This window comes from Podarcis raffonei, chromosome 13 (assembly GCF_027172205.1).
Source record: "Podarcis raffonei isolate rPodRaf1 chromosome 13, rPodRaf1.pri, whole genome shotgun sequence".
Classification (NCBI taxonomy): domain Eukaryota; kingdom Metazoa; phylum Chordata; class Lepidosauria; order Squamata; family Lacertidae; genus Podarcis; species Podarcis raffonei.
In genome coordinates this window covers 36986301-37011788 of record NC_070614.1, presented here as the reverse complement: position 1 = coordinate 37011788, position 25488 = coordinate 36986301, and the positions used below count along the sequence as shown (strand labels likewise).

General features: G+C 45.9%; 1 protein-coding gene and 1 long non-coding RNA gene across 2 annotated transcripts in view; both read left to right on the top strand.

Moving 5' to 3' along the window:
- The window catches only part of LOC128398889 (immunoglobulin superfamily member 1-like), a 70930-nt gene extending 46135 nt beyond the window's left edge, over nt 1-24795 (top strand). Inside the window, exons 14-17 of the mRNA XM_053360154.1 lie at nt 8132-8422; nt 9263-9382; nt 10726-10763; nt 23116-24795. Coding sequence (XP_053216129.1) covers nt 8132-8422; nt 9263-9382; nt 10726-10763; nt 23116-23274 — 608 coding nt within the window. The 3' untranslated portion in view covers nt 23275-24795. The remainder of the gene's footprint in view (nt 1-8131; nt 8423-9262; nt 9383-10725; nt 10764-23115) is intronic.
- On the top strand, nt 350-3537 carry LOC128400689 (uncharacterized). Its single transcript, XR_008327359.1, has 3 exons — nt 350-748; nt 878-913; nt 3434-3537. It is a non-coding gene; the product is annotated as an uncharacterized LOC128400689 (long non-coding RNA).
- Nucleotides 24796-25488: the final 693 nt, after the last annotated feature.

The window sequence follows — 25488 nt, the reverse complement described above, 5'->3', positions numbered from 1 at the left end:
TAGTATTGTGCTACAAATAACAGTAGAAATATGGCCAATTCACAGAATTGGTGCTTATATTTATGACCAGGTTTCGACTTTTAAAGTTTTAAAAATTCAATTCAGGTGTCGCTACTGTTTATTATCGTTCCTTCGATGTTTACAATTTGAACTATGTTGTTCACATCATTGCTCGTCTTATTCTTGTTGCAATGTAACAGTACTTTGCCACGGACCTGTTAATTTCGGGCTCTTTGTCAGCTAAGAGGTGTCTGATATAGGTGTCGCGACGGAAATACACGACTGCATCAAGGCAGCAGTGGGTGTTGAAATTTTGTGCCCCATACAATTTTGTGCCTGGGGCAATCACCCCTATGCCCCCCCCCATGCTACACCACTGCCTTTGTCTCAGGACAACAGCTATAAAAAAGCACAGGGGATACAATCTATGCTAAACCGTTTTTCCAAAAAATGCAGAAGTTTCATCTGTTCACTTCCGTTCCTTCCATTGTGCAACCCACAGTTGTGACATAATAGGAGATGTGGTTAATCAGGCAGTCTAGGGAGGGGACTATGATCAGAATATCAAATCAGAGAGAAGCGATTTTTGCTGAGGATCCGCTGTGTAACAGAACGTTGCCGGATTTCAGCAGCAACAGCTGCCAACCAAGACCGTCATTCAGGACACAGCAAAGATAGGAGCAAACAGGACGCCCTGCTAGCGGCAGAACCCACGCCATGAGGCTGTCTTCCAGCATCCTTTTTCTTGGTTAGTATCCCACCTTGCAGGCTGGTGGGGGCAGAGCACGTGTCCAAGGCGCTGTGGGGAGCTCAGAGGCCCAGCTTCAGATCCTTTTGCCCAGATGTCTTGCCTCTAACATAATCCTCTCCTTTTCAGGGTGTTGGCTGACCAGGCAGTGGCAAATGGCTAGAGGTGAGTTTGGGTCAACGAAAGAATCCCAAGAGTGGGAGAGAGGCATAGGGCAGAATGGGAGTTCAATGCCAGGGCCTCCCACAATCAAGCTTGCTTTTCTCACTACTGCTGAATGATAAGTGGTAGCTCCCACATTTTCCCTGTAGTGTGCAAGGATGACAGGTGCAAGTGCCCCACTCTCCTTCGTCTTTAGACAACCTGTGTCCATCTCAGCTGTCCATGTGTCACTCTGAAGTTTCTGTAGAATGTTAAGGAAGGTAGGAGAGGATAAATTTATTAGATATGTTCTTTCCTCGCTCATGCTAGTGAGCATAGAGCAGATCACATTCCTTGCAGTAAGCAACAACAACTATCATTATTATTTACTGCAAGAAATGCTTTGTTGTTGTTGTTGTTGTTGTTGTTGTTGTTGTTGTTGTTATTATTATTATTATTATTATTATTATTATTATTATTATCCCCAGCCACTCTAGGAGGCTTCCATGAGAATATTAAAGACAGAATAAAACTTCAGACATTAAAAACTTCCCTAAACAGGGCTGCCTTCAGATGTCTTCTAAAAGTCAAATAGTTGTTTATTTGCTTGACATCTGATAGGAGGGTGTTCCACAGGACAGGCGCCACTACCGAGAAGGCCTTCTGCCTAGTGAAGCTTGTTGATGGCTGGTTTCAGCAATCCAGGATTCCCTTTGTGCAGACGTTGTCAGAGCTGCCCTAGGTCCCAGCTCACAAAGGACCAACGCTGCTTCGTTGTTAAATACAAAAGTCTTTATTGAAGTTCAGTTTCACTTCCAGAGCCGCAGCACGCAGCCCTACGTCTCAAGCATTAGACCGCTGATGCTCCGTCTGAATCTCCTCCCCCCATACACCAGTTTAAGACTCTCGCCTTGCTCCACCTCTTCCTCTGCTCTTTCCTCCTCTGGGTCCGCCTGCCCGTCGGGGTCTCGCCCTTTCTAGACTCTTCTGACGCTGATTCCCCTGAGCCTTCCCCCTCCCTCCGTCGGGCTTTAGGAGCTGGTTCCCCATCCGGGTCTCCTGCTGTCCCCCGCGCCTGTACATTTGAACTTGGCGCGCGCGCCCAGCCAGCAACTTTCCTCCTGACCGTTTCACTGCTGCTGTCACTGCTTCCCCCTTCGGGGGGGCTAGCTGCAACTGACCTCCCCTCCATTCCCCCACTCTCTGATGGAGGCGTGGTCAGCCCTGACTCATCTTCTCTCCCCGCTGGAGGAGACGCTGGTCTTGACACATGTGACTCTTCCCCCCCACTACGCTCTGGTGGGGAAACTGGTCCTGATCCCCCGCTGCTGCTTTGGGGTTCCCCGCTGGCTCCTTGTTTCTGGTGCGTCCCCCTGGGACCCCCCTTGCCCTGACCATAGGCGCCCCCTTCTGGGAATCTTCTGATTCGCTGGAGAAGCTCATGGAATCTCTCGGGTCACTGGCATACTCCCCTACGCTTCCCTCGGATTCCTCCCCCTCGCTCTCCATTTCCTCTCTCCCCTGTGCTCCTGCTCCCGAGCCCCTGACAGACGTGATTCTTCCTGGTCATTTTCCCTTTATTTCCCTCTTAAAACAATAACAACACAAAGCCATCTTATTAAAATAAGAATAATGTTGACTCACATTCAGTAGCAATCTGAAGGCAGGCCTTAGCTGCAATTTCTGTTTCATTTGCAGGAAAATGTAGACAAGAGATGTGAAGTTTCAGACATACAACATGTGGCCTACATGCTTACGGATGAGGCTGCATATGAACAGCAGGATGAAGAGTAGGTCAAAAGAGATCCAAAAGAGAGATTCAAAAGAGGAAGATGGCTGTGTGCCCAGCCCTTTGCTTCACTTGGGTCACAACTATCTACCTGGTCACAACCAGCAGGAGTGGCTCCCAACAGGTATTGCAGGAAGTATTCCCTTTTTGGAGCCACCTTCCTCTGTGTGTCCATTCTAGGAAACAAGGAATTTTGGACTTGACTGCTCTATGTCTACATCCCACATTTCCAAGGAAGGTACTTGCTACCTTTTGGACTTGGTTCTCTTTGACTTTTCCTCAAGCTACTGCATCTCTGAGTGATGACAGAGCTGCTTTTTAAAACAAAAAACCTTGCTGATCAGAAATTTACACAAACCGATGGATATGGGCTGCGTTGTAGCAGATCCCAAACTCCCCTCCTCTGGTCATGGATCAGATGAAAATTAGTGAGAGTCTTGGAGGATGACTTAATTAATTTTATGCCTGTTGTTGCTGTTGTAATACACTGTGCCAGATGTCGCAAGATTTGTAGGTGTGTGTTTTTTTTCTCAGACAGGCTACAGACCCCCCTAAATGAAGCTCATGGGCAGCCAGCCACTCAGGGACCACAGCTTGATAACGCCTGCTCTGTTGGATAATGTCAAAGCAGATTCATCCAGCACTGGCGTTTGAATTTTTGTACAAACTCACTCTATTTGATTCTCCAGCTGCAAAAGGAGGCTGTTGCAAGTGTTTCACCTTCAAACCACCTTCCCATTCTCTTTCTTTATCAGGACAATATCCCAAGCCCTCAATTTCAGTGATTCCCAGTCCTAATGTCGCTCTTGGAGGGAATTTCTACATCCAATGTGGGAGTCAATATTACGGAGCCACTTTTGAGCTCTTCAAGGGAGAGTCTGTTGCGTATGTACGATCTGAGACATCTACAGCTTATACATTTGATTTTTTCATTTCTGAGGCCAAACTAGAACACGGAGGAATTTATCAGTGCAGGTATTGCCTCGATCGCACATGCTCGAATCTAAGTGACAGACTTTACATCAACATAACAGGTGAGGGCTTAGCTTAGTCTCTGTGTAACAGTTTTACAAATGACGCTAAAATGGGTGTTGGGTTTATTCCATCTGCCAATCAAATGGGGGGGAAGTGCACTGATTGAACTATATAACTGAAGTGTAACTGCACTGATCGAAATATGTACCTATCAAAAGGGATTCTTTATCCCTAATTAACTCTTAGTATTTTATTCCAGATTAAAATGCATTCTCTGTAACCAAAGTCGTAATGGAATGCAGATTGTGTAGCACACTATACAGTGGTGCCTCGCAAGACGAAATTAATTCGTTCTGCGAGTTTTTTCATCTAGCGGATTTTTCGTCTTGCAAAGCACGAAATCCCATAGGAATGCATTGAAAATCAATTAATGCGTTCCTATGGTCAAAAAAAGTCCAAACAAAGCCAAATTTGGTACAACAAGAGTTTATTAACTGCTCTAAGTCACACATACTGTAAAGAGCATTTCAAAAATTGAAGGAACAATAAATTAAGTTTCTAAACATGACAGAAAAACATTTAAAAATCAACAAAGTGTACAGTACATTTTCTAAGACTCTGGGGGACCACTCGAAGAAGGTTCCTCTTCCACTCTTTGCTTCTTGCTGAAGAACCTGTCCATGGTCTGCTGCTTCATCCGCCTTTTCAGCACCTCCCTGAAAGGCGACATGACCCTCGTATCAAAAGTGTTCGCAAGGTCATGTACCACGTGCTTGTCAGGGTGGTGCCACTGTGCAAAAGCCTGCACATCCTTCCACTTCTGGCAAATGTCCCTCAGTTCTTTGGAGGACAGCCGTTCCTCAGTTGCTTCCTCCTCTTCCAGCAAGGCCTGCTCCTGCGCAGCCTCTGCCTGCAGTTCGACCAGCTCCTGGGTGGTCAGCTCGTGGTCGCGCTCCTCCACCAGCTCGCTGACATCCTCCTCTGTGACCTCCAGGCCCATGGTCCTCCCCAAGGCAACAATGTCCTGCACCACTGTTGACTCTGGTGCATCAGAGTCACTTGGTGCCACACAGTCCGGCCACAGGCTGCGCCAAGCGCAATTCAAATTTCTCTGGCTGATCCCGTTCCAGGCCGTGGTGATCATCTTCAAGCAGGTGATGATGTCGAAGTGGTCCTTCCAGAATTCCCGCAGGGTGATGGTGGTGCAATCAGTCACCTCGAAGCATCGCCTGAAAAGCTCCTTGGTGTAGAGTTTTTTGAAATTGGCGATGACCTGCTGATCCATCGGCTGGAGCAGTGGTGTGGTGTTAGGTCGCAGGAACATGATGCTGATGAAGCTGAACTACTCCAACAAGTCCAACTCAAGGCCTTTAGGATGAGCAGGAGCATTGTCCATCAGAAGCAAAGCCTTCAGCGGCAGGTCGTTGTCCAGCAGGTACTGTTTGACAGCAGGGCCAAAAGCAAGATTGACCCAGTCCACAAACAGCACACGTGTGACCCAAGCCTTACTGTTGGATCGCCACATGACACTCAGCTGCTCCTTGTTGACCTTGTGTTTCTTGAAGCCCCGTGGGTTCTCCGAGTGGTACACCAGCAGGGGCTTGATCTTCAGGTCGCCGCTTGCGTTGGCACAGAAGAGCAGGGTCAGACGGTCCTTCATGGGCTTGTGGCCAGGCAACTTGGCCTCCTCCTGTGTGATGAAAGTCCTTTTGGGCATCCTCTTCCAAAACAGCCCGGTCTCGTCGCAGTTGAAGACCTGCTGTGGAACGTAGCCCTCCGTCTTCACAGCCTCCAGGAACTCCGCTGCAAAGTCTTCAACTGCAGGAACATCAGAACTGGCAGCCTCTCCATGCCTGACCATGCTGTGGATTCCAGATCTTGCCTTGAACCGGTCAAACCAACCTCTGCTTGCCTTGAAGACTTCTGGCTCGCCTGAGGTTCCTGGCTGTTCCCAGACGAGGTCTGCGTGCAAGGCCTTGGCCTTCTCACAAATGACGGCCTCAGTCACTGTGTCCCCTGCACGCTGCTTCTCTTCTAACCAGATGAGCAGCAACTTCTCAACCTCCTCCAGAACAGCTGGGCGGTTCTTCACGATCCTGGTGACTCCCTTGGCTGCATCAGTCGCAAGGATCTTCTCCCTCATCTTCAGGATGGTCCCGATGGTCGATGGATTCCTCCCGTACTCCCTGGCGAGGTCTGTCACACGCATTCCACCGTCGTGCTTCTGCATGATCTCCTTCTTCATTTCCAGCGTCACCTTCTCCTTCTTCCTCTCGCCGGCCTCTGCAGCAGCAGTCTTCTTGGGTCCCATGGCAGCACAGCTCCTACCTTCACAAACTCAGGGGGAAAAAAGAATCAGTGCTTCACATCCAAAAAATTCAAAACCACCCAGCCACCCACCACACAGAAATTCAAACCCAGAACCAAGTCCTTGAATTCCAAACACCCAACCCAAAATCCAAAACCCCCCCAAAAAGTTTTAAAAGTTTAACTTACCAAATGGCTGCAAAAGCAGTTTTGGAAAAGCTTCAAAAATCACCAAAGTCTTCAAAAACCTCAACTGTTCCCCCAGCACCCACCCACCACACAGAAATTGCAAACCCCTCCCCAACTGTTGCAAACCCCTCCCCAACTGTTCCCCCAGCCCCTCCTCAACTGTTGCAAACCCCTCCCCAACTGTTGCAAACCCCTCCCCAACTGTTCCCCCAGCCAGCCACCACACAGAAATTCAAACCCAGGAATTTTTTTCAAAAAAAACCAACATGGCCCAATGGTCACAGAAAATCATAAAAATGCAGAAAAAAACACACAAGCTCCCAGATTCTTGCAAACCCCTCCCCAGCTGTTCCCCCAGCCAGCCACCACACAGAAATTCAAATCCAGAAATTTAAAAAAAAAAAAACATGGCCCAATGGTCACAGAAAATCATAAAAATTCAGAAAAAACCCACACAAGCTTCCAGATTCTTGCAAACCCCTCCTCAACTGTTCCCCCAGCCAGCCACCACACAGAAATCCAAATCCAGAATTTTTTTTAAACAACAGCAGAGTGGCCCAATGGTCACAGAAAATCATAAAAATTCAAAGAAAAAACCCACACAAGCTTCCAGATTCTTGCAAACCCCTCCTCAACTGTTCCCCCAGCCAGCCACCACACAGAAATCCAAATCCAGAATTTTTTTTAAACAACAGCAGAGTGGCCCAATGGTCACAGAAAATCATAAAAAATCAAAGAAAAAACCCACACAAGCTTCCAGATTCTTGCAAACCCCTCCTCAACTGTTCCCCCAGCCAGCCACCACACAGAAATCCAAATCCAGAATTTTTTTTAAACAACAGCAGAGTGGCCCAATGGTCACAGAAAATCATAAAAAATCAAAGAAAAAACCCACACAAGCTTCCAGATTCTTGCAAACCCCTCCTCAACTGTTCCCCCAGCCAGCCACCACACAGAAATCCAAATCCAGAATTTTTTTTTAAACAACAGCAGAGTGGCCCAATGGTCACAAAAAATCATAAAAATTCAAAAAAAAAAAAAAACCACACAAGCTCCCAGATTCTTGCAAACTCCTCCTCAACTGTTCCCCCAGCCAGCCACCACACAGAAATTCAAACCCAGAATTTGTTTTTTAAAAAAAGCAGCAGAGTGGCCCAATGGTCACAAAAAATCATAAAAATGCAGAAAAAAACCACACAAGCTTCCAGATTCTTGCAAACCCCTTCACAACACCAAGTCCTTGAATTCCAAACACCCGAACCCAAAATCCAAAAACCCCACAAAAAGTTTTAAAAGTTTAACTTACCAAATGGCTGCAAAAGAAGTTTTGGAAAAGCTTCAAAAATCAGCAAAGTCTTCAAAAACCTCAAAAAAGGCTACCACACCGCGTGCTATGAGTTGCTCCTCGAAGTCAAGTCGCAACTGCACCTCTTCAAGCAATGCACCCTGGGTATTAACGGTTTTACGAAAAAGGAAACAAACTTGCAAGACGTTTTCGTCTTGCGAAGCAAGCCCATAGGGAAATTCGTCTTGCGAAGCACATCGAAAAACAAAAACTCTTTCGTCTAGCATGTTTTTTGCCTTATGAGGCATTCGTCTTGCGGGGCACCACTGTACAACCCCCTGCTCTGTACTCCATTTGTCACACACCCTGGTCCTAGTCAACTGACAAGGCAATGGACGTTACTATACAACCTGAAGCCTACAATGGAGGGTCCACAGCAATCCTACCCCAATAGGATCTGTCCCTCTCACAGGGCATCTCTGCTGTGCTGCTTGCCCTCCCTGACGAGGTTCTCATCCCACCTGTGTTCTCTGCCAACTAATCTCCTGAGTAATGGCATCAATGCAGCCTATCAATATTCACACTCTGAGTTGCACATGGTTTTCTATGCTCCCCAATAGCATTTTACAAAGCCAGACTATTGTGTAAGATCAAAGGATTAAGCATCCTTCTTTTTCTCTTTCTCCCCCTGGATAAGCTTCTCCCAAACCTTCCATCTCAGTGAGCCCAGGTGAGGGGATTGCTCTGGAAGGAAATGCCAGCATCCACTGTAAGACCAAAGAACAGCAAGAAGTAGAATTTACTCTACACATAGAAAATTCTTCAAATACTTATGAAAGCAAGATGATGGGATCAGGAGAAGTTCTATTTCCCATTATCAATGCCAAAGAATCAGATGGGGGCATCTATCGCTGTCGCTATTGCTTAAAGCTCGAGAACACTCAAGCATGCTCAAACTACAGTGATGAAGTACACATCAAAGTAACAGGTAAGATCCTGTCTTAATCCTTGTATGCATCTTTCGCAGATTGCACTAATACAGGTTTGAATTTGCTGCAATTGTAAATGAAATTGGAAAAGTGTGCTGGCTCCACCATTCTTTAGTTTTAAAAGGAGGTATCTCTTCAATTCACAGTTGGGTATCATTTCAACATTTGTAAATGATGGATTCCCTGACTTCTACAGCATCCTGCCTCTCTGTCTCCTGGCCCCTCTCCAACTCCCTCTTCTGCCTCTAATTCTGAACTGCCCTCTGCCCCTGACTCTTCCTGCTCACTAAACCCTGTCACCTGTGTATGACCCTTCCTCCTCACAGTCGGCTCTTCCTCCCGCTGACCACTCCTCCTTGTCCCACCACCAGTCCCCTGGCTTTGAGCCATCTTCCCATGGGGGCTCCCTGGGGGAGTGCTGGTGCCCCCCACCTCTCCTCTGCATCCAGACAGTCCATGAGTCTTTATAAAGATTCTGAACAACACTGAGCCCTGGACTGGACCCTACAGCACCACACTTCTCAGTGTTTTTTCCCCCCATTGGTGAGCACTCTTTGGGTTTGGTCAGTCAACCAGCTACAAATCCACCTGACAGTAGCATCCTCTACCCACATTTTACCAGCATCTCACAATAATATTGTGGGGAACTTTGTCCAAAGCCTTACTGGAATCAAGATGTGCTACATTCACAGCACTGGGAGATGGTTACACTGGGTGAATGGAAAGATCCATGAACTGATAAAAGGGTCTTTCTTGGGAGCTTCTGGGCCCTGCCTGTGTGGGGTTTGGTGAGCATTGGCAGTATTCTAACTCTAGGTCTCCTTTTCATGGTTTTGCAGGTGGGAATTCAAAAGCCGGACATTCAATAGCCATGTGGGCAGGCATTGCTGCCGGTGTCTTCCTTTTGGTCCTCTTCCTGCTGACCCTTGCTTTTGTATTGTCCAGGAAAAGGAAAAAGGGTGAGTAAGCTTCTGGGTCAGTTGTTCTGCAATAGCTGAGATGAAAGCATGCATAACCGAGGTTGTAAATGCTCACTTTGTGGGAGCTGTACCACTTCAATTTCCACACGAGAAGATTAAAGCCCCAGGTGTCAAGACAATCTCAGAGAGAGAACGCTCTTCTTTTAAAAACAAAGTAGGGTTGAAGTTCATATGGCTGGACAGGCAGACTTGATGGTATTGGGGCAGTGCCTGGTGAAATCTCTAAAGCTGGTGCTGGGCCTGAGCAAAGGGGGGGAGTGCATTTCTTTATTTATGCAATATATATGTGATAAATAATAGCACAAAGCCAGCAGCACGCACACCATGTGCCAGTAGAAATCAATTCATCAGTTAAAATACTCACAAGTAAATACAGTGATCTAACAGAATACAGTGGTACCTTGGTTCTCAAACTTAATCCATTCCAGAAGTCTATTCCAAAACCAAGGCATGCTTCCCCATAGAGAGTAATGCAAAATGGATTAATCCGTTCCAGACTTTTAAAAACCACCCCCAAAACAGCAATTTAACATGAATTTTACTATCTAACGAGACCATTGATCCACAAAATGAGAGCAATAAACAGTGTACTGCAGTCACACAATCAATCAATCAATCAATCAATAGCTGAACTGGGTTCCACACGGTCACAAAAAAGAGCCACAAAAACAAAAACGCAAAATAAATAACAAAAACAGACAGACCTCAGCGTAACACTCAAAATGGAAGCGTAACACTCAAAATGGAAGTGTGGCACTCAAAACGGAGCACGTTCGACTTCCGGAAAAAGTTCACAAACCGGAACACTTACTTCCAGGTTTGCAGTGTTTGGGTTCCAAGTTGTTTGAGTATCAAGGCATTTGGGAACCAAGGTACCACTGTAGTTATAAATTCACATGGTGGATATAATTGTTCAAGGGATAGTTGACCATCCATTTCAGCTATGATCCATTCCACGTTAGTGGTGCTGCTGCTACTTCCTCGCTTGTGAGTCACACAATGCCGTTACCACCATGGCGTTATTCCACCACTCCCATCTCTTTATTTGAAGATTTTTCAGGCTTGTTTCATGTTTTTGTTGTTTACCTCTTGTGGCGTCCTTTCACTGTTGATTTGCATGTAAACCAGCAGTGCAGCCAATCAGAAGCCACACCTTGGTTTCTGAATGGTGCTGGGAGTTGAATGGACTCCCAGAACAGATTAAGTTTGACAACCAAGGTACCGTTGTATATGGGCCAGTGGGGACAGAAAAACACCATCCAAAACTTTACTCAGAAACCTACTGGGTGAAAAATCTCACAGTGTGTATCTCTGCTTTACAGGTTCCGTGGCCAATGAAAGAACTCAGCCAGCAAACATAGTAAGAAATATTCCAATGAACCAAAACTTTTATGACTGTGAACGTCCTGCCAACACTTTACAGCCCTGACATTCCAACCGGGGGAGGAGGACTCTAATTTGATGCAACAGCTACTACCTTTCCAAGTAACAGGGGATGGCAGGGCTGATTTGATTTGGGGTGGGCTAGAGGGCCAGGTACCATCCTCCATATGGTCTGTGCACATCTCCAGGTATGCCCATTTTTTGAACTGGCTCTTCCAAATTCCTGGAATTTCTCTGGACCAGGGATGGAGGACCTGTGTCAGATGTTGTTGGACTACATCCCCCATCAGCCACAGCCAGAGGCCATGGATGATGGGAGTTGTAATCCGGTAAGATCTGGAGAGCAGCAGTTTCTCCATTCCTTCTTTGTTTCCACTGTATGTAATTCTAGCAGACCGAATGGCAGGACTGCAGGCTACATCTCCTTCTTTTCCCCTCCATAGCCATTGCAGTCTGAGCCTGAAGAAGACCCTGATGGAGTATCCTATGCTGTACTGAGCCACAGTTCATTGAAAACCAAACCAGCACCCGATGCAGATGGGATCCCTGAGTCCTGTACTTATGCGACAGTGGCCCAACGCAGAACCAAGGAGGGCCAATAAGAAGGACATCTTACAATCCAGCGACTTCTGGGACCTTGGCTTATCCCCGAGTGTTATGGACATTTTGCTTATTTCTAGCTTGCACAACATGGGAGACGAGTTTCATAAGGTGGCCTTATTCACGGAAAGAAACTATTGCTCACAGCTAAGAACTGGGCAGGCCATACATAATGAATTTTAAAAGATGTTTAAAATAGCTATTCCCAAGAGGCCTGAAGCATTTCCCCCCCAGGGATGATAGGGGCAGAGGTTCCTAAAGAGATGGTTAAATTGTTTGTGTAAGCTACTACCGCAGACGGAATCTTGTATGCACAGAAGTGGAAAGAAGAGTGGGTGTTAATGGACTATGCAGAGATGGCAAAGCTGACAGCAAAAGTAAGAGATCAAAAAGATGGGAACTTTGTCGCAGAGTGGAGGTTCTTTTCGGACTATCTGAGAAAAAGCTGTAGCCCAATGAAATCATGAGCAGGATTTGGATAATAGGCAAGGGAAGGTGAATAAATTAATGATTGTAATGTAAGTTATAATACAATAGAAAATAAAAGGCCGGACAAAATGTAAGAAATTATGATATTGAAAGTGAATAGAATAACGTCAAGTTTTGTGTAAAAAAACTAATAAAAATTTATTATAAAAAAAGAGAATGGGGCAGCTGCTTTCACGGCTGTGTTGGAAGACCACATCCTTTCTGCAGATTCTTCCTTACTGTTGGTAATATGGAAAGAGGCCAAAATAGGGGAGGGGACCTCACTTCCGGGGCCCTTGGGGCTCTCCATGGGCAAGGATCCTCTGCACCATCTTGAGGGCTTTTGCCTGGCTGGATTGTGTCTTGATGTAATATTGCCTCCTGCTTGCCAGAATCGGGGCTAGAGAAGTGGGGTGTTGTTAGGGACCGTGCTGAAGAGGGCTACAAGGGGGAGAAATGGTAAGAGCCTACCCTTCCCCCTACTAGTGATCAGGATCTTGACTCTTCCCAGGAGCAGGAGGACAGTATAGATTTGGAACAGCAGTTTGCAGAGGGACATAGTTCAGAAGGCAGAAGCTGGGAAATACCAAATGGGGAACAGCTAGCAGGAGAAGTACTGGGAGAGAGAGAGTTAACAGACTCAGTTTCTCTGGAAAGTGTTCATACGCCCAGCCAAGGTCAAGAAGAGCAGATAAGGTGGCAGCACAGAAAGCACAGTGGTCACAAGATCTGGTTACAAGACATGGTAGTGACGTTGAGGACTAGGGAGGAAGTGGGGGAATCCCTTAATTGGGAGCATCTTCATTCCGATAAATTGATTCTTTGTTCTCTCCCTGTGATCATTAAAATATTGAACTGGTAAGAGACTCCTTTCTCTTTGTTCTGCTTATCTGCTGCCAAAGGGGAGTGGGGTGGTAGAAGCTCCTTCAGGTATACAGGACCGAAGCCGTAGTCTACTTGATTTATCTCTTTGGAAAAAATTATGAACTCTGTGAATGTATAACCAATCCCTCAGCAGTTTACATTAAAAAGTATAATTATCAGTGATATACGGATAAAATAAGCATATTTATAAAATGAGCATACATAGCTAATTATATGCCTGGATATTCTTGCTGAAATAGAGAAGGTTTTTTTACCTAGTGTCTAAAACATTTTGGCCAGGGTGTCTGCTTAGTGTTAATAGAAGTAGTGAAAGATCCTTCTGCCTACCTCCCTGGGTGTATCCGAAAACACATGATCATATCTATGCTGATTTTGCAGCATATGACTGCAGTGTGGAGGGGGGAAAGGGAAGTGGCTTGCGAGGCACTCCCAATGCTGCTAAGTTGTGCATTTTAAGTACATGAAGTTCACGGGCAAGAACTGTGTTGCAGAGCCATGTTGCATTTCAGGCCCTGCAGCCTCCCTCGAAGATCTCCATTCCAGGGACAGCACACATCTTGGGGGACGCAGGACTACAGGGCTAGGTGCTCCTTCATCATGAGGCTCCCTTTCAACATCCTCTTTATCGGTTGGTATCTCAGATGAAAGGGTGAAGGGACTGAGGGTTGTGCAACGGCCGGGTGGAAGGACCGGAGACCCAGTTGTGGTTCCTGCTGCTCAGCTACATTGCCGCTAATGCAATCATCTCCTTTCCAGGATTCCTGCTGGCTGGACAGTGGCAGATCTCTGGGGGTGAGTCTCTTTGGGTGATAAATATGAACATGGGGCCAGGGGGAGATGGATGGGGGCAGAATGGGAGCTAACTGTAATGATTTCCCCCACAAGCAAATCTGATTTCCTGACATCTGCATGATAACAACAGAGGCCTACCAAACGTTCTCTGATCTATACAAATATTAAATGTCCAGGAACATCCCATCCAAATTGATTTCAAGGTTAACTTGTAGGAATAAAGCCCTCAATGGCTTGAGACTCGGGACCTGAAGGAATGCTTCCTGCCATGCTGACGTATCTGAGGACTGAGGACTGAGATTAGAAGGGATGTGGAGGATGATATATTCCTGCCATTTTAAAAGCACTGTGTTGTATAGACTGCTGGTGTTTGTTTCTTCTTTTCTGCAAGTCACCCTGGAGAGAGACATAGAAATCTCCCAGTATGTTTCCAAGCACAATTCAAAGTGTTGATGTTGACCTTTAAAGCCCTAAATGGCCTCAGCCCAGTATAGCTGAAGGAGCGTCTCCACCTCCACCGTTCAGCCCAGACACTGATGTCCAGCTCCGAGGGGCTTCTGGCAGTTCCCTCCCTGTGAGACGTGAGGTTACAGGGAACCAGGCAGAGTGGCGCCCACCCTGTGGAACGCCCTCCTTTCAGATGTCAAGGAAATAAACAACTATCTGACTTTTAGAAGACATTTGAAGGCAGCCCTGTTTAGGGAAGTTTTTAATGTTTGATGTTTTATTGTGCTTTTAATTTTGTTGGGAGTCGCCCAGAGTGGCTGGGGGAATCCAGTTAGATGGGTGGGGTATAAATATTAATAATAATAATAATAATAATAATAATAATAATAATAATAATAATAAATTTATTCAACAAAAACGGGTGTTCTGTGGACCTTGACCCTCTGATCAAAGCTTCGGTATCCCCAGAGCATGCAAATGTCTCCCACCTTTGTAGATGTTCCACCTTCCAAATCTCAGCCTTATTCTCCTTCTTTGATCTAGGACAATATAACTCAAAACCTTCCATCTCAAAGGGCCCCATAAATGTCAACCTGGGGGGAGATATCAACTTGGAGTGCAAAAGTGGCTACCATCAATCTGCACGACACTTTCTGTACAAAGGAGATTCAGACCATTCTGCTTCAGCAACTCAGAAGATAGAAAAGGATGCAATTGTATTTCACATTTCCAATGCCAAAGAATCAGATGGCGGAATCTACCGATGTAAATATTGCCACAACGAAAACATGTGCTCAGATTTCAGTGCTGGTGTCCAAGTCAACATAAAAGGTGAGAGCCAGGCTGAATCCTGATACGCCGTTCCCCCAAATGACACATAAAATGAGACTTTATATCTCCCACATGTATAAATCATGGGGGACGGACGACTGCTTTTACTAAAGCAACCTTTGCCAACCTGGTGCCCTCCGTGTGGTTTGGTCTACTACTCTGTATGGGCAATTTATCCAGAAGATATTTGTATTTTGAGGAGATAGTGCTCTAACATGGTTTCCTTTCCTGCCTCTGTTTGCTTCCCCCTCTCTAAGCTCTTTGATGGCTGAAGAACATCCTTTAATTTCCTAGTCCTAATCTGTTGGAAGGAAGTGATATTGCTGGCTCCTTCTTTGGATGTTGGACATTGCTTTAAGAAAGTGAGGTATTGGGAGAGGTGGCTAATGAATAATCTGTACGGAGCTAGTAGCACGTAGGCGGTCAGGCAAACCACACAGGTTAGCTATCTATTAATTGGATAAATGGACATAAATCGGACATCAGGAATCACAAGACAGAGAAACCAGTAGGAGAACACTTCAACCTCCCAGGACATTCTATACAAGATCTCAAAGTAGCTGTCTTATTACAAAAGAATTTCAGAAATAGACTGGAAAGAGAAGTTGCTGAATTGCAATTTATTACCAGACTTAAAACCATGGAGAGACCTGGTCTGAATAGAGACATTGGATTCTTATCTCATTACAGGGCACCTTGGGTTACATACGCTTCAGGTTACATACGTTTCAGGTTACATACGTTTCAGGTTACAGACTCCGCTAACCCAGAAATATTACCTCAGGTTAAGAACTTTGCTTCAGGATGAGAACAGAAATCGCATGGCGGCAGCAGGAGGCCCCATTAGCTAAAGTGGTGCTTCAGGTTAAGAACAGTTTCAGGTTAAGAACAGACCTCCGGAACGAATTAAGTTCTTAACCCGAGGTACCACTGTATACATGACAAAGCTATTCTTAGCCATCCCACCCCTTGCTTTTTCCTGTAAGACCAACTGCAGTCGTCAACAGTCGTCAACAGGTTTACCACACCTATCAGCCAATCACCCATTCCTGCCACCCTTCTGAGTAATACCCCTCCCCACCCTCTCACTATATATAAGGGTCTGGTGACTTCTGTTTCAGTGTATTTGAAGAAGTGTGCATGCACACGAAAGCTCATACCCAGAACAAACTTAGTTGGTCTCTAAGGTGCTGCTGGAAAGGATCTTTTTATTTTGTTTCAACTGTGGGCATAGTGTTAGGGAGAAGCTCGTGCACAGACTGACGGCCGTGGGGCCGTGCAACCTGCGGCTACCTGGGGGGGTGGTCACTTCACCACTTCTTTAGGGTTTCCAAGTAACAGATTGAAGTGCTTGCTTGGTATGTACAGTATTTTTCGCTCTATAAGACGCACCAGACCATAAGATCGCAGCTCAGCAATCCCACTTGCTGTCCCGGCTTATGGGATAGCCGCGCACAGCCTTTCCTGGGCAGCGGGATGAAGGCTCCTGTTGCCCGGGAAAGGCTGAGCGTGGCTAAGGCTCCCCCAAGAGCCGCGCTCCCTTTAAAGAGCGCATGGAATGTGTGTGCGGCTCTTTAAAGGGAGTGCTGTGCAGAGCCTCCTGCCTGCATTCGCTCCATAAGACACACACACATTTCCCCTTACTTTTTAGGAAGGGAAAAGTGCGTCTTATAGAGTGAAAAATACGGTATATATTGCTTGCTGTTTAGAATAAAATATTTAATTTTCTCACTCAGTTGTGTTTGTCTTGCCTCTGAATCTCAATTAAAAGAACCACCTTGCATTTGGCAAGACAAACTCCCATCAGCCTCAGTCAGCAGAGCCTGCTTGGAGTTTCAGTCCAAAACATCTGGAGGTCACCAGATTGGCAAAGGCTGGACTAAACTATACAGTGGACTTTAGGGTCTCTCTCCTGCTTTGCATCCCACTTACATGTCTTGGCAATTTTCATGAATGAAGGCAATTCTCAGTGGCTGGTTTTAGCAGGAGCAGTCTTGCATGCATGCCTTTGAAAAAGTGTTACAAAGCATTCTAAAAAAAGAAAAAGAAAGGCATTTACAGTTAAACACAATTATTTCATCTCAAGATTGCCCTGTAACAGTGCTCTTCAGCCACCAAATGTTTTAGAATTCCTCCTGAAAGTTCATGATTTTGGGGACAGGGTGTTGGGTGGCTTTGGAGGGCAGGATGTGATACTATCTTATTAGTTATCTGTCCTCTTGCTCACTTGTGTGAGTTAAACATCTAGTTAAAGGTAAAGGTAAAGGGACCCCTGACCATTAGGTCCATTAGGTCCTGGTGAACCAGAGCAGCACACGGAAACGCCGTTTACCTTCCCGCCGGAGTCGTACCTATTTATCTACTTGCACTTTGACATGCTTTCAAACTGCTAAGTGGGCAGGAGCAGGGACCGAGCAACAGGAGCTCACCCCTTTGTGGGGATTCGAACTGCTGACCTTTTGATCAGCAAGTCCTAGGCTCTGTGGTTTAACCCACAGCGCCACCCATGTCCCAACAAACATCTAGTTAGCAGAGTTTAAATTTACCTTTTGCAGCATGAACTGTGGAAGCTTCTGGGACACGGTTGCTTAACCTTATTAGTAATTATCCAGGATACTTCAGCAGATTGGATCTTCTCCTTTTTATCCCTCTACACAAAATAAACACAGAGAAGTCTGTCATGTAAGAATAAAAATAGAGTTTACTTACATAAAGCTTCAGGCTCGATAGAAGCAGACAGTAGCAGTGAAAGCAAGTCAGGCAGAATCTACTCGTATGTTACAAAAATACATGGTAAAGATCAAAATGGAGTCTCTGCTCCATCTTTTCTCTTCCCCCATAGCTTGCAAATCATTCCCATTTCACAGAGCCAGACTACTGCATAAAAATCAAAGGATTAAACATTGCTTTTCCTCTCTTTTCCCCTAGGGACAGCTAATCCCAAGCCTTCCATTTCAGTGAGCCCAACTGATGCAGGAATAGCACAAAATGAAGTTTGGGAAAAGGGAGAGAATATGAAAAAATCAGGTTTGTCATCCCTACATTAGAAGCACCATCGTAGATGGTAAAATAAAAATGGTAGAACAGCAGTAGGAAACAATTTTCTCTCCCCCCCCTCCCCCCGCGCGGGGTCTAACCCCTTAGTTATGCTTTGGGTAAGAGGAAGCCTTAGTACCCAACTATTGGGAAGATAATTTCATCATCAAACAATTTGCGACAGAGAGTTGCTTTGCTTCCCCATTTTTTTCGAGGCACCTCAATATTTTTGCTACATTTCTGTCATTCTCCTATTTCCCCTGCCTCCAGTGGAGTAGCTAGCCACTCAGGTACCTGGTGCAGGGGCGTGTCCTGCAGCTGGGGGCGGAGCCTCTCTGCTGCCCCCCCCCCAGCTGCAGGGCGGCTGAGGGAGAGGCAGTAGGTAGAAGGAAGTCCCACACTGCCATTTCAGGCAGCACGGAACCTGCAGGCGCCTAAGCCACCATGTCACTCCTAAAAAGTTTCGTGAGCCCAATTATTATTATTTTTAATTCATTTTGTCACTCCCCCCTCAGTGATGACACCTGGGGTGGACCTCACCCCCCTTCTTCTGCCACTGCCTGCCTCCCACTGCTTTCTCTCCGTCATTATCTATATTCATCCTGCCTGACACTTCCTCTCTCGTTCTGCTTCCCTTTTCTTCCATCTTGTTCTGTTTATTTTGGTGACACAACATCTGAGGGATGAGCTGAAAATAAATCTTGGGAGGAACAGGATGCTTAGTCTGCATCAGCAAGAGAGCCAGTGTGGTGTAGTGGTTAAGAGCGGTGGACTCGTAATCTGGTGAACCGGGTTCGCGTCTCCGCTGCTCCACATGCAGCTGCTGGGTGACCTTGGGCTAGTCACACTTCTTTGAAGTCTCTCAGCCCCACTCACCTCACAGTTTGCTGTGGGGAAGGAAGGGAAAGGAGAATGTTAGCCATTTTGAGACTCCTTTGGTTAGTGATAAGGCGGGATATCAAATCCAAACTCCTCTTCTTATTCTTCTTCTTCATTAAAGAACATGCTTGCAGCTGAGCTCAGGTCAGTGGGAGATGTAGATAACCAGAGATGGAAGGAAGCCCATTTCAATGTTTTCTTGAGTATACCTGGGACATGTACAGTATATAATGGCCTTTGCCATTCTTACATATGATTGTGCACACTAGCAATGGAAATCTCCAGGGCTGTGTATAGTTTTTCTTTACAAACAAATGCACACCACCTACACCGGGGTCAGCAAGGTTTATCTTGCCTGGGCCAGCTCGGTTCCGAGGGAGATCCCTCCGTGGGCCTGATCGCGCGCAACCACAATTTTCGGCATCTGCACAGATGTGGTTTTCGGCGTCTACGCATGCACAGTGCACAGACATGATTTTTGGCACTGCGGAAGTCAGTCCCCGTGCCACGCTGTGCCAGTTTAGTGCAGTGCATGAGCAGGCGGCTTGGTTTGGGGGCAGCTCATGAGCCGGTCAAACGACCTCCATGGGCCACTTCCAGCCCATGAGCCTTAGGTTGGTGACCCCTGACTTACACCAATAATATTATTATAGGTTTTTGGGGGGGAACCCCTCAAACCCTAGAAATTAATGAATGGTAGGGTTTTGGTTACTTGGGATATGAATGGAGAATACAATCTGCAGAGGAATTCCTGGGCTTGCCTATGCAAAAATGACCTGGCCAAGCTAGGGCCATTAAGAAACAATACAGGGCCATTGAGAGCCATTGGCAATGCAAGAGAACTACTTCCCCCAATTGTCCGGAGGTGTGAACAGCAACTAGGAGTCTGGAAGGCTGACAGGGTAACAAACTGGGATCCATCTTGGGCAGGATGGCTGAAGGCTGGCAGAGAGAAATGCCTTACATTCCATGGCTGTACTGCTGTGTGGGACAACCTCCTCTTGGAACGAGCAGGCATGCTGATGTCCCATGCACACATACCGTGGTGACATTGGCACACCCCAGGCACCCACTGTCACTGGGGCAAGGTGGCGCGCCTGGCAGCAGTGACGGGTGAACCCTGCCACCCCACCATGGATTGGTTGCTGGTCATATAGAGAAATGAATAGAAGGGTTTTGCCAAAAGGGATATGGAAATGCCTGCAAAGCAGGCTGGAGAGATAGATGAAATAGCAGAACGATAATTCTGCGTAGCCTCTGGACATGTCTGCGTGTGGTTTGGTAAGCATTGTCAGCATTCCAACTCAAAGTATCCTATTCATGGTTTTACAGGTGTACATTCAATAGCCATGTGGGCAGGCATTGCTGCCGGTGTTTTCCTTCTGGTCCTCCTCCTCCTGTTACTTGCCTTCATATTGTCCAAGAAAAGTAAGAAGGGTGAGTGAGCTTCTGGATGGGTTGCTTCACAACAGCTGTGGTTAAAAGGTGCTAAATCTTTAAATCCCGTGCCCCTTAAAGTCCCACATGAGAAGATATATTTAAATATGTTCCAAAGTTGCTGTTAGGGAGAAAAGGCTTCTCTTAAAAACAACAACAACATAGACTTTTATCCCTTATAGTTGAACAGATAGGTTTGAAGGTTTTGGGGCAATGTCTGGTGAAATCTCAAAAGCTGGTGGATGGGCATGAGCGAAGCAAAATTTCCTATTATTATTGTTATTATTATTGTTGTTGTTGTTGTTGTTGTTGTTGTTGTTGTTGTTGTTATGTATTTATTTATGTAATATTTGCTGCTGCTGCTTCCTTGCCTGTGGGTCACAGAATGCAAATATCACCACATAGTTCTACCGCTGTTTCTACCCCTTTATTGGATGATCTTTCTGGATTGTTTTATGGTGGTCCTTTTACTGTTGATTTCCATGTAAACCAACCACACACTATTATTACTACCATCAATGTAGTAGCAGAATCCTGTAGAAGTAGTACTCTTTCCCCACCCCATTTCCCCCACGGCCTCTTCGTTCATCTTCAATCTTGGGTGGTTGGGAGTCAGTCTGTGGGAAGCTTGATCATCCAACTTCCTCTCAGTGACTGCCTGGTTGGCTCAGCTCTCCCTACCCTCAAGACAGCCCACTTTCAGGGCTTCCTTCAGCAGTGTTATGAATTGGGTTTAACACATTTGATGTTACAAGGCGCGTTCTAACCAATCGTATAAGCGTTGGTAGACGAACGTTCTAATGGCAAGTAAGCGCATGCACTTTCAACCGTCAGCTGTCAATGGTCAGTTCATGCTCGGCATTATTATTGTGTTGTCCAGTCAGTTTGATTCTTGTTTTCCTATGAGTGAGCTGTTGTCACTGACAAATGTTAAATAAACATAGTTGAGGAACTTATACTGCCTTGGACTTCTGACTTTTTCCAAACATTTAACAAGCAGTAATATTGCTCTCGAATCCCTGTGATGGAGTGAGCTCCTGTTGCTCAGTCCCTGCTCCTGCCAACCTAGCAATTCGAAAGCACGTCAAAAGTGCAAGTAGATAAATAGGTACCACTCTGGCGGGAAGGTAAACAGCGTTTCCATGCGCTGCTCTTGTTCGCCAGAAGTGGCTTAGTCATGCTGGCCACATGACCTGTATGCCAGCTCCCTCGGCCAATAAAGCGAGATGAGCACCGCAACCCCAGGGTTGGTCACGACTGGACCTAATGGTCAGGGGTCCCTTTACCTTTAATATTGCTTCCACCACATTTCCCATGTTGCAGAGGAGGCCATTGGCTTCTAACCACCACCATTCCCCCCACCATCAGATCCAGAATTAGGACAGCAATCTTTGTGGTGAAAAATAGGAGTGCATTTCTTATATCTGTTACATATGATTTGCTTCTCTCTTCCTGCATTTTATGTCAATTTACAGCAAAACATGGTGGGTGTGCTGTTGATTTTTGTCATTACGACTTCATTATATACTCTAAAGGATTTGTCCTATCATCTTTTTTACCAGTTGTATTCACATGATTCAGAACAACAACGCCTTTTGACAGTCGGTATCCCATTATCTGTGTGATATTGTAATGTTTATAGGGGTTGCTCGTGCGTAAGTTGCAGCCACTCCTGGCTAGTGTGCCTGGTTAAGCCTTTTCTGTCTGGACAGCCCTTCACTTCGTGGCTGTTTCAGTCGCTAGCAGAATCCATCAGTGGGCGTTTCTTAAACCTTTTCCAGCATAAAAGCTGTTTGACACCCAGTCTCCTCCTACTCTCTCTGCGCAAAAGTCTTCTGCGCAGGGAGGATGTGGGTAGCGGAGGACCCGTGCTCTCCCCGCTGGTCTCCGACGAGGAGTCCTGGAGCCCCCTCGCCGATTCCCCCATCTGCCCCCCTTTATCCCTGGTGTTATGCTGATTTCCTTCCCCAACTGATGAGCTGCCTCTCTCCCTGCTGGGCCCTTCTCCAGCATCGCTTGGGAGCCTTGCCTCCGCCTCTGGCTCCGATGTCAGTTCCCTGACAGATATGTTTCAGCACATTTAACGAAAAAGTCTTCATGCCATTGAAGAAAATCATTATTTCAGCTTCCTTAGTAGTGAATGTTTTCAGCGCCAAGTATAAGGTTACCAGATTTTTTTTCAATGAATCCAGGGACACCTTTCAACTTCAATTGATTTTGTATGGGGACTGATTTGTAAATCCGGGGACTGTCCCCGGGAAACGGGGACGTCTGGTAACCTTAGTCAAGTAACAGAGATGAATTGGGTGGCTTCCTCTATCAAGACAAGGGTCTTGGAGGTTGTACTATATGGGCCAGTGGGAGGGGGTGGTAGCAGCATCCATAACTTCAATCTGAAACCAACTGGGTGAAGAATCTCACAGTATGTCTGTCTCTGCTCTACAGGTTCCACAGCCAATGAACAAGCTCAACAAGTGAACATAGTAAGAAACATTCCTATGAAACAAAACATTTACAACTGTAAAGCCAATGCTTTACACTCCTGACACTCAAACCTGGTGGAAGGGAGACCGAACATAACATCAATGCAACATCCTCTACCTGTCCAATTTATAGGGGATTACAGGAGTGATTTGATTGGGGGTGGGGCAGAGGGCCAGATATCAACCTCCAGATCATTGGTTGGTATCCTTGGATGTCTTAAATGGCTCTCCCAAATTCCTGAAGTTTCTCTGGAATAGGGATGGGGTGCCAGATTTATTTATTTTTTAACTCCATCTCCCATCAGCCCCAGCCAGCATTGCCAGTGGTCAGGGATGATGGGAGTTGTAGTCCAATCATGTCTGGAGGGTCGCAGGTTCCCTATTGCTGCTTGGCAGCACTCTCCTTTGTTTTTATTGTAACTCCAGCAGAGGGAATGGCAAGATTGCATCTCCTTCTTCTTCCCTCCATAGCCCTTGCAGTCTGAGCCTGAAGAAGACCCTGATGGAGTTTCCTATGCTGTACTGAGCCACAGCTCACTGAAAACCAAACCAGCACCCGATGCAGATGGGATCCCTGAGTCCTGTACTTATGCAACAGTGGCCAAAGGCAGAACCAAGGAAGGCCAATAGGCAAGGCGTCACAAAGGAATGCAGCCCTCAGACTGAAAAAGATTCCCTGACCCTGGCTGTACATCTTCCCTTCCTAATGGAGAATGGTTGAGAGCCAAAGACTCAAGGAAGGAAGGAAGGAAGGAACTAATAACCAATAACCAGCTGCCTTAAAGGAACAGTAACATTAGGCATAGTCTCCCCGTGTAAATACATTTGTCCCAATAATCACATAATGCTTTTAAGATATCTCTAATCGTTTTACTGTAATGTATTACTTTGTTGTATTTTTGGCATGTTTCATTTTATTCATGACTATTTTGTATTCATGAGAATGAAAAGTGGTCTAGAAACAGTTTAAATAAATAATCTCCTTTTCTGGTTTTAGTGCAAGTTGTTGTTGTTGTTGTTAGTGCAATGTTAAATTCTAAATGACCCTGGACTATTGGGGGTTGCTAGAGACTCCTCTTTGTCCCTCATTGGAATTACTATGCACATAGTCCTGGAAGTTTCTTGATAAGGTTGTTGTTGGGTTTTTTTTGTCACTGTGTGACTGGAGACAATCTCTCAGGACTCATCTAGACTTATCCAATTGGAAAACCCAATCTTAAGTAGCGAATTAGAGCAAATTGGGTCAATTGGGTTTTCCATGGATTGATACTTGCTCAAATTTAGCCCCAAAATGTGGGGTTTTTTTCTGGGGAAAGTGGCAGGACAAGAGCAGAACCACTCTGACACGTGCCTAGAAAGCACAAAACATGCAGAAAACCTGGAGTATTATTCCTATGAAATCCCAAGCCATTAACTTACATTACAGACAGCGCCTGCACAGGCCACCAGCGTTACAGCATCCCATTCATTTCACAGTGCTAACAAGCTAACTTGGCTTGTCTTGTCAACGCTGCGGGGTGCCCAGTTGAAAGAGGAAGGTATTGATTTATGCCAGATAAGCTCTATCACTGTTTCTCCTATGCAATAAATGAAAACACACCTTTTTAAAAAGGAAAATAGATGACAAAACGAATTGAAAGTTCTTTCCCCCGCTCCTTTTGTGAACTTTTGCAGCTGATAAAGATCCCTCTTCTGCCTGAAGCTACCCTGTAACCCAAAAATAGATATTTGCAACTATGTTTGGAATAGAATCACAAATGTAACTTAATTTTCAAACTGAAAGTCACTGTAACACATGCAAATCACAAAGGTACATTTATTTGCCAAGCTGATAGACATTGTAAACCCTTCAAGGAAACACTGAAACATATCTTCCTCTTGCTCAGCCTCCAGAAACATGAACTGCTAGACTTCTAATCCACCTTCAGAAAAGTGGTTCTTCACTTGTAGGCTCACCTCACTAGTAGGGCTCCAGAACACTTCAGATTTTGTTGTTTTGAGTTTCTTTAGCTCATCTTGGCCTGGTATGTTAACAAGTCACAGTTTGAAATAATATATTGGGTGCTTTACATCTGCAGGGACTCAATTTTCTTCTTGAGTTTCAATTCCACCCTTTGCTGTGGGGCGAGCACTGAACAACAACAACAACAACAACAATAATAATAAAATTTTATTTATACCCTGCCCTCCCCGGCCAGAGCCGGGCTCAGGGCGGCTAACACCAGTAAAATTTCAATAAAAGCATAATGGGGTGGGGGTGGGGAACCAATTTAAAATACAGGTTAAAAATACAATTTAAAATGCAGCCTGATTTTAATAGTAGCCCGTAGATCAAAACCGTAAGGGGAGGGAAACATAAGGGTCAGACTGAGTCCAAACCAAAGGCCAGGAGGAACAGCTCTGTCTTGCAGGCCCTGTGGAAAGATGTCAAGTCCCACAGGGCCCTAGTCTCTTGTGACAGAGTGTTCCACCAAGTCAGGGCCCTAGTACTGAAAAGGCCCTGGCTCTAGTTGAGACCAATCTAACCACCTTGCGACACCTCCAAAGTGTTGTCATTTGTGGACCTTAAGGTCCTCCGCGGGGCATACCAGGAGAGGCGGTCCCGTAGGTACGTGGGTCCTAGGCTGCATAGGGCTTTAAAGGTCAAAACCAGCACCGCCAGCAGGAGGAGCATAAGTATTGTGGCAGCAGCGATAGAAGAGGCAGCTCCTTTTCTATTTGTTTGAAAGGGAAAGTGCAGCAGCAGCGACCACAGCAAAGCTCTGGTCTTGGGCCACAATGTTTAGCCTCAGCATCCTGCTCTGAGGACATCCCCAGTATCTGAGTGGTCTGTCTTGCATCCGC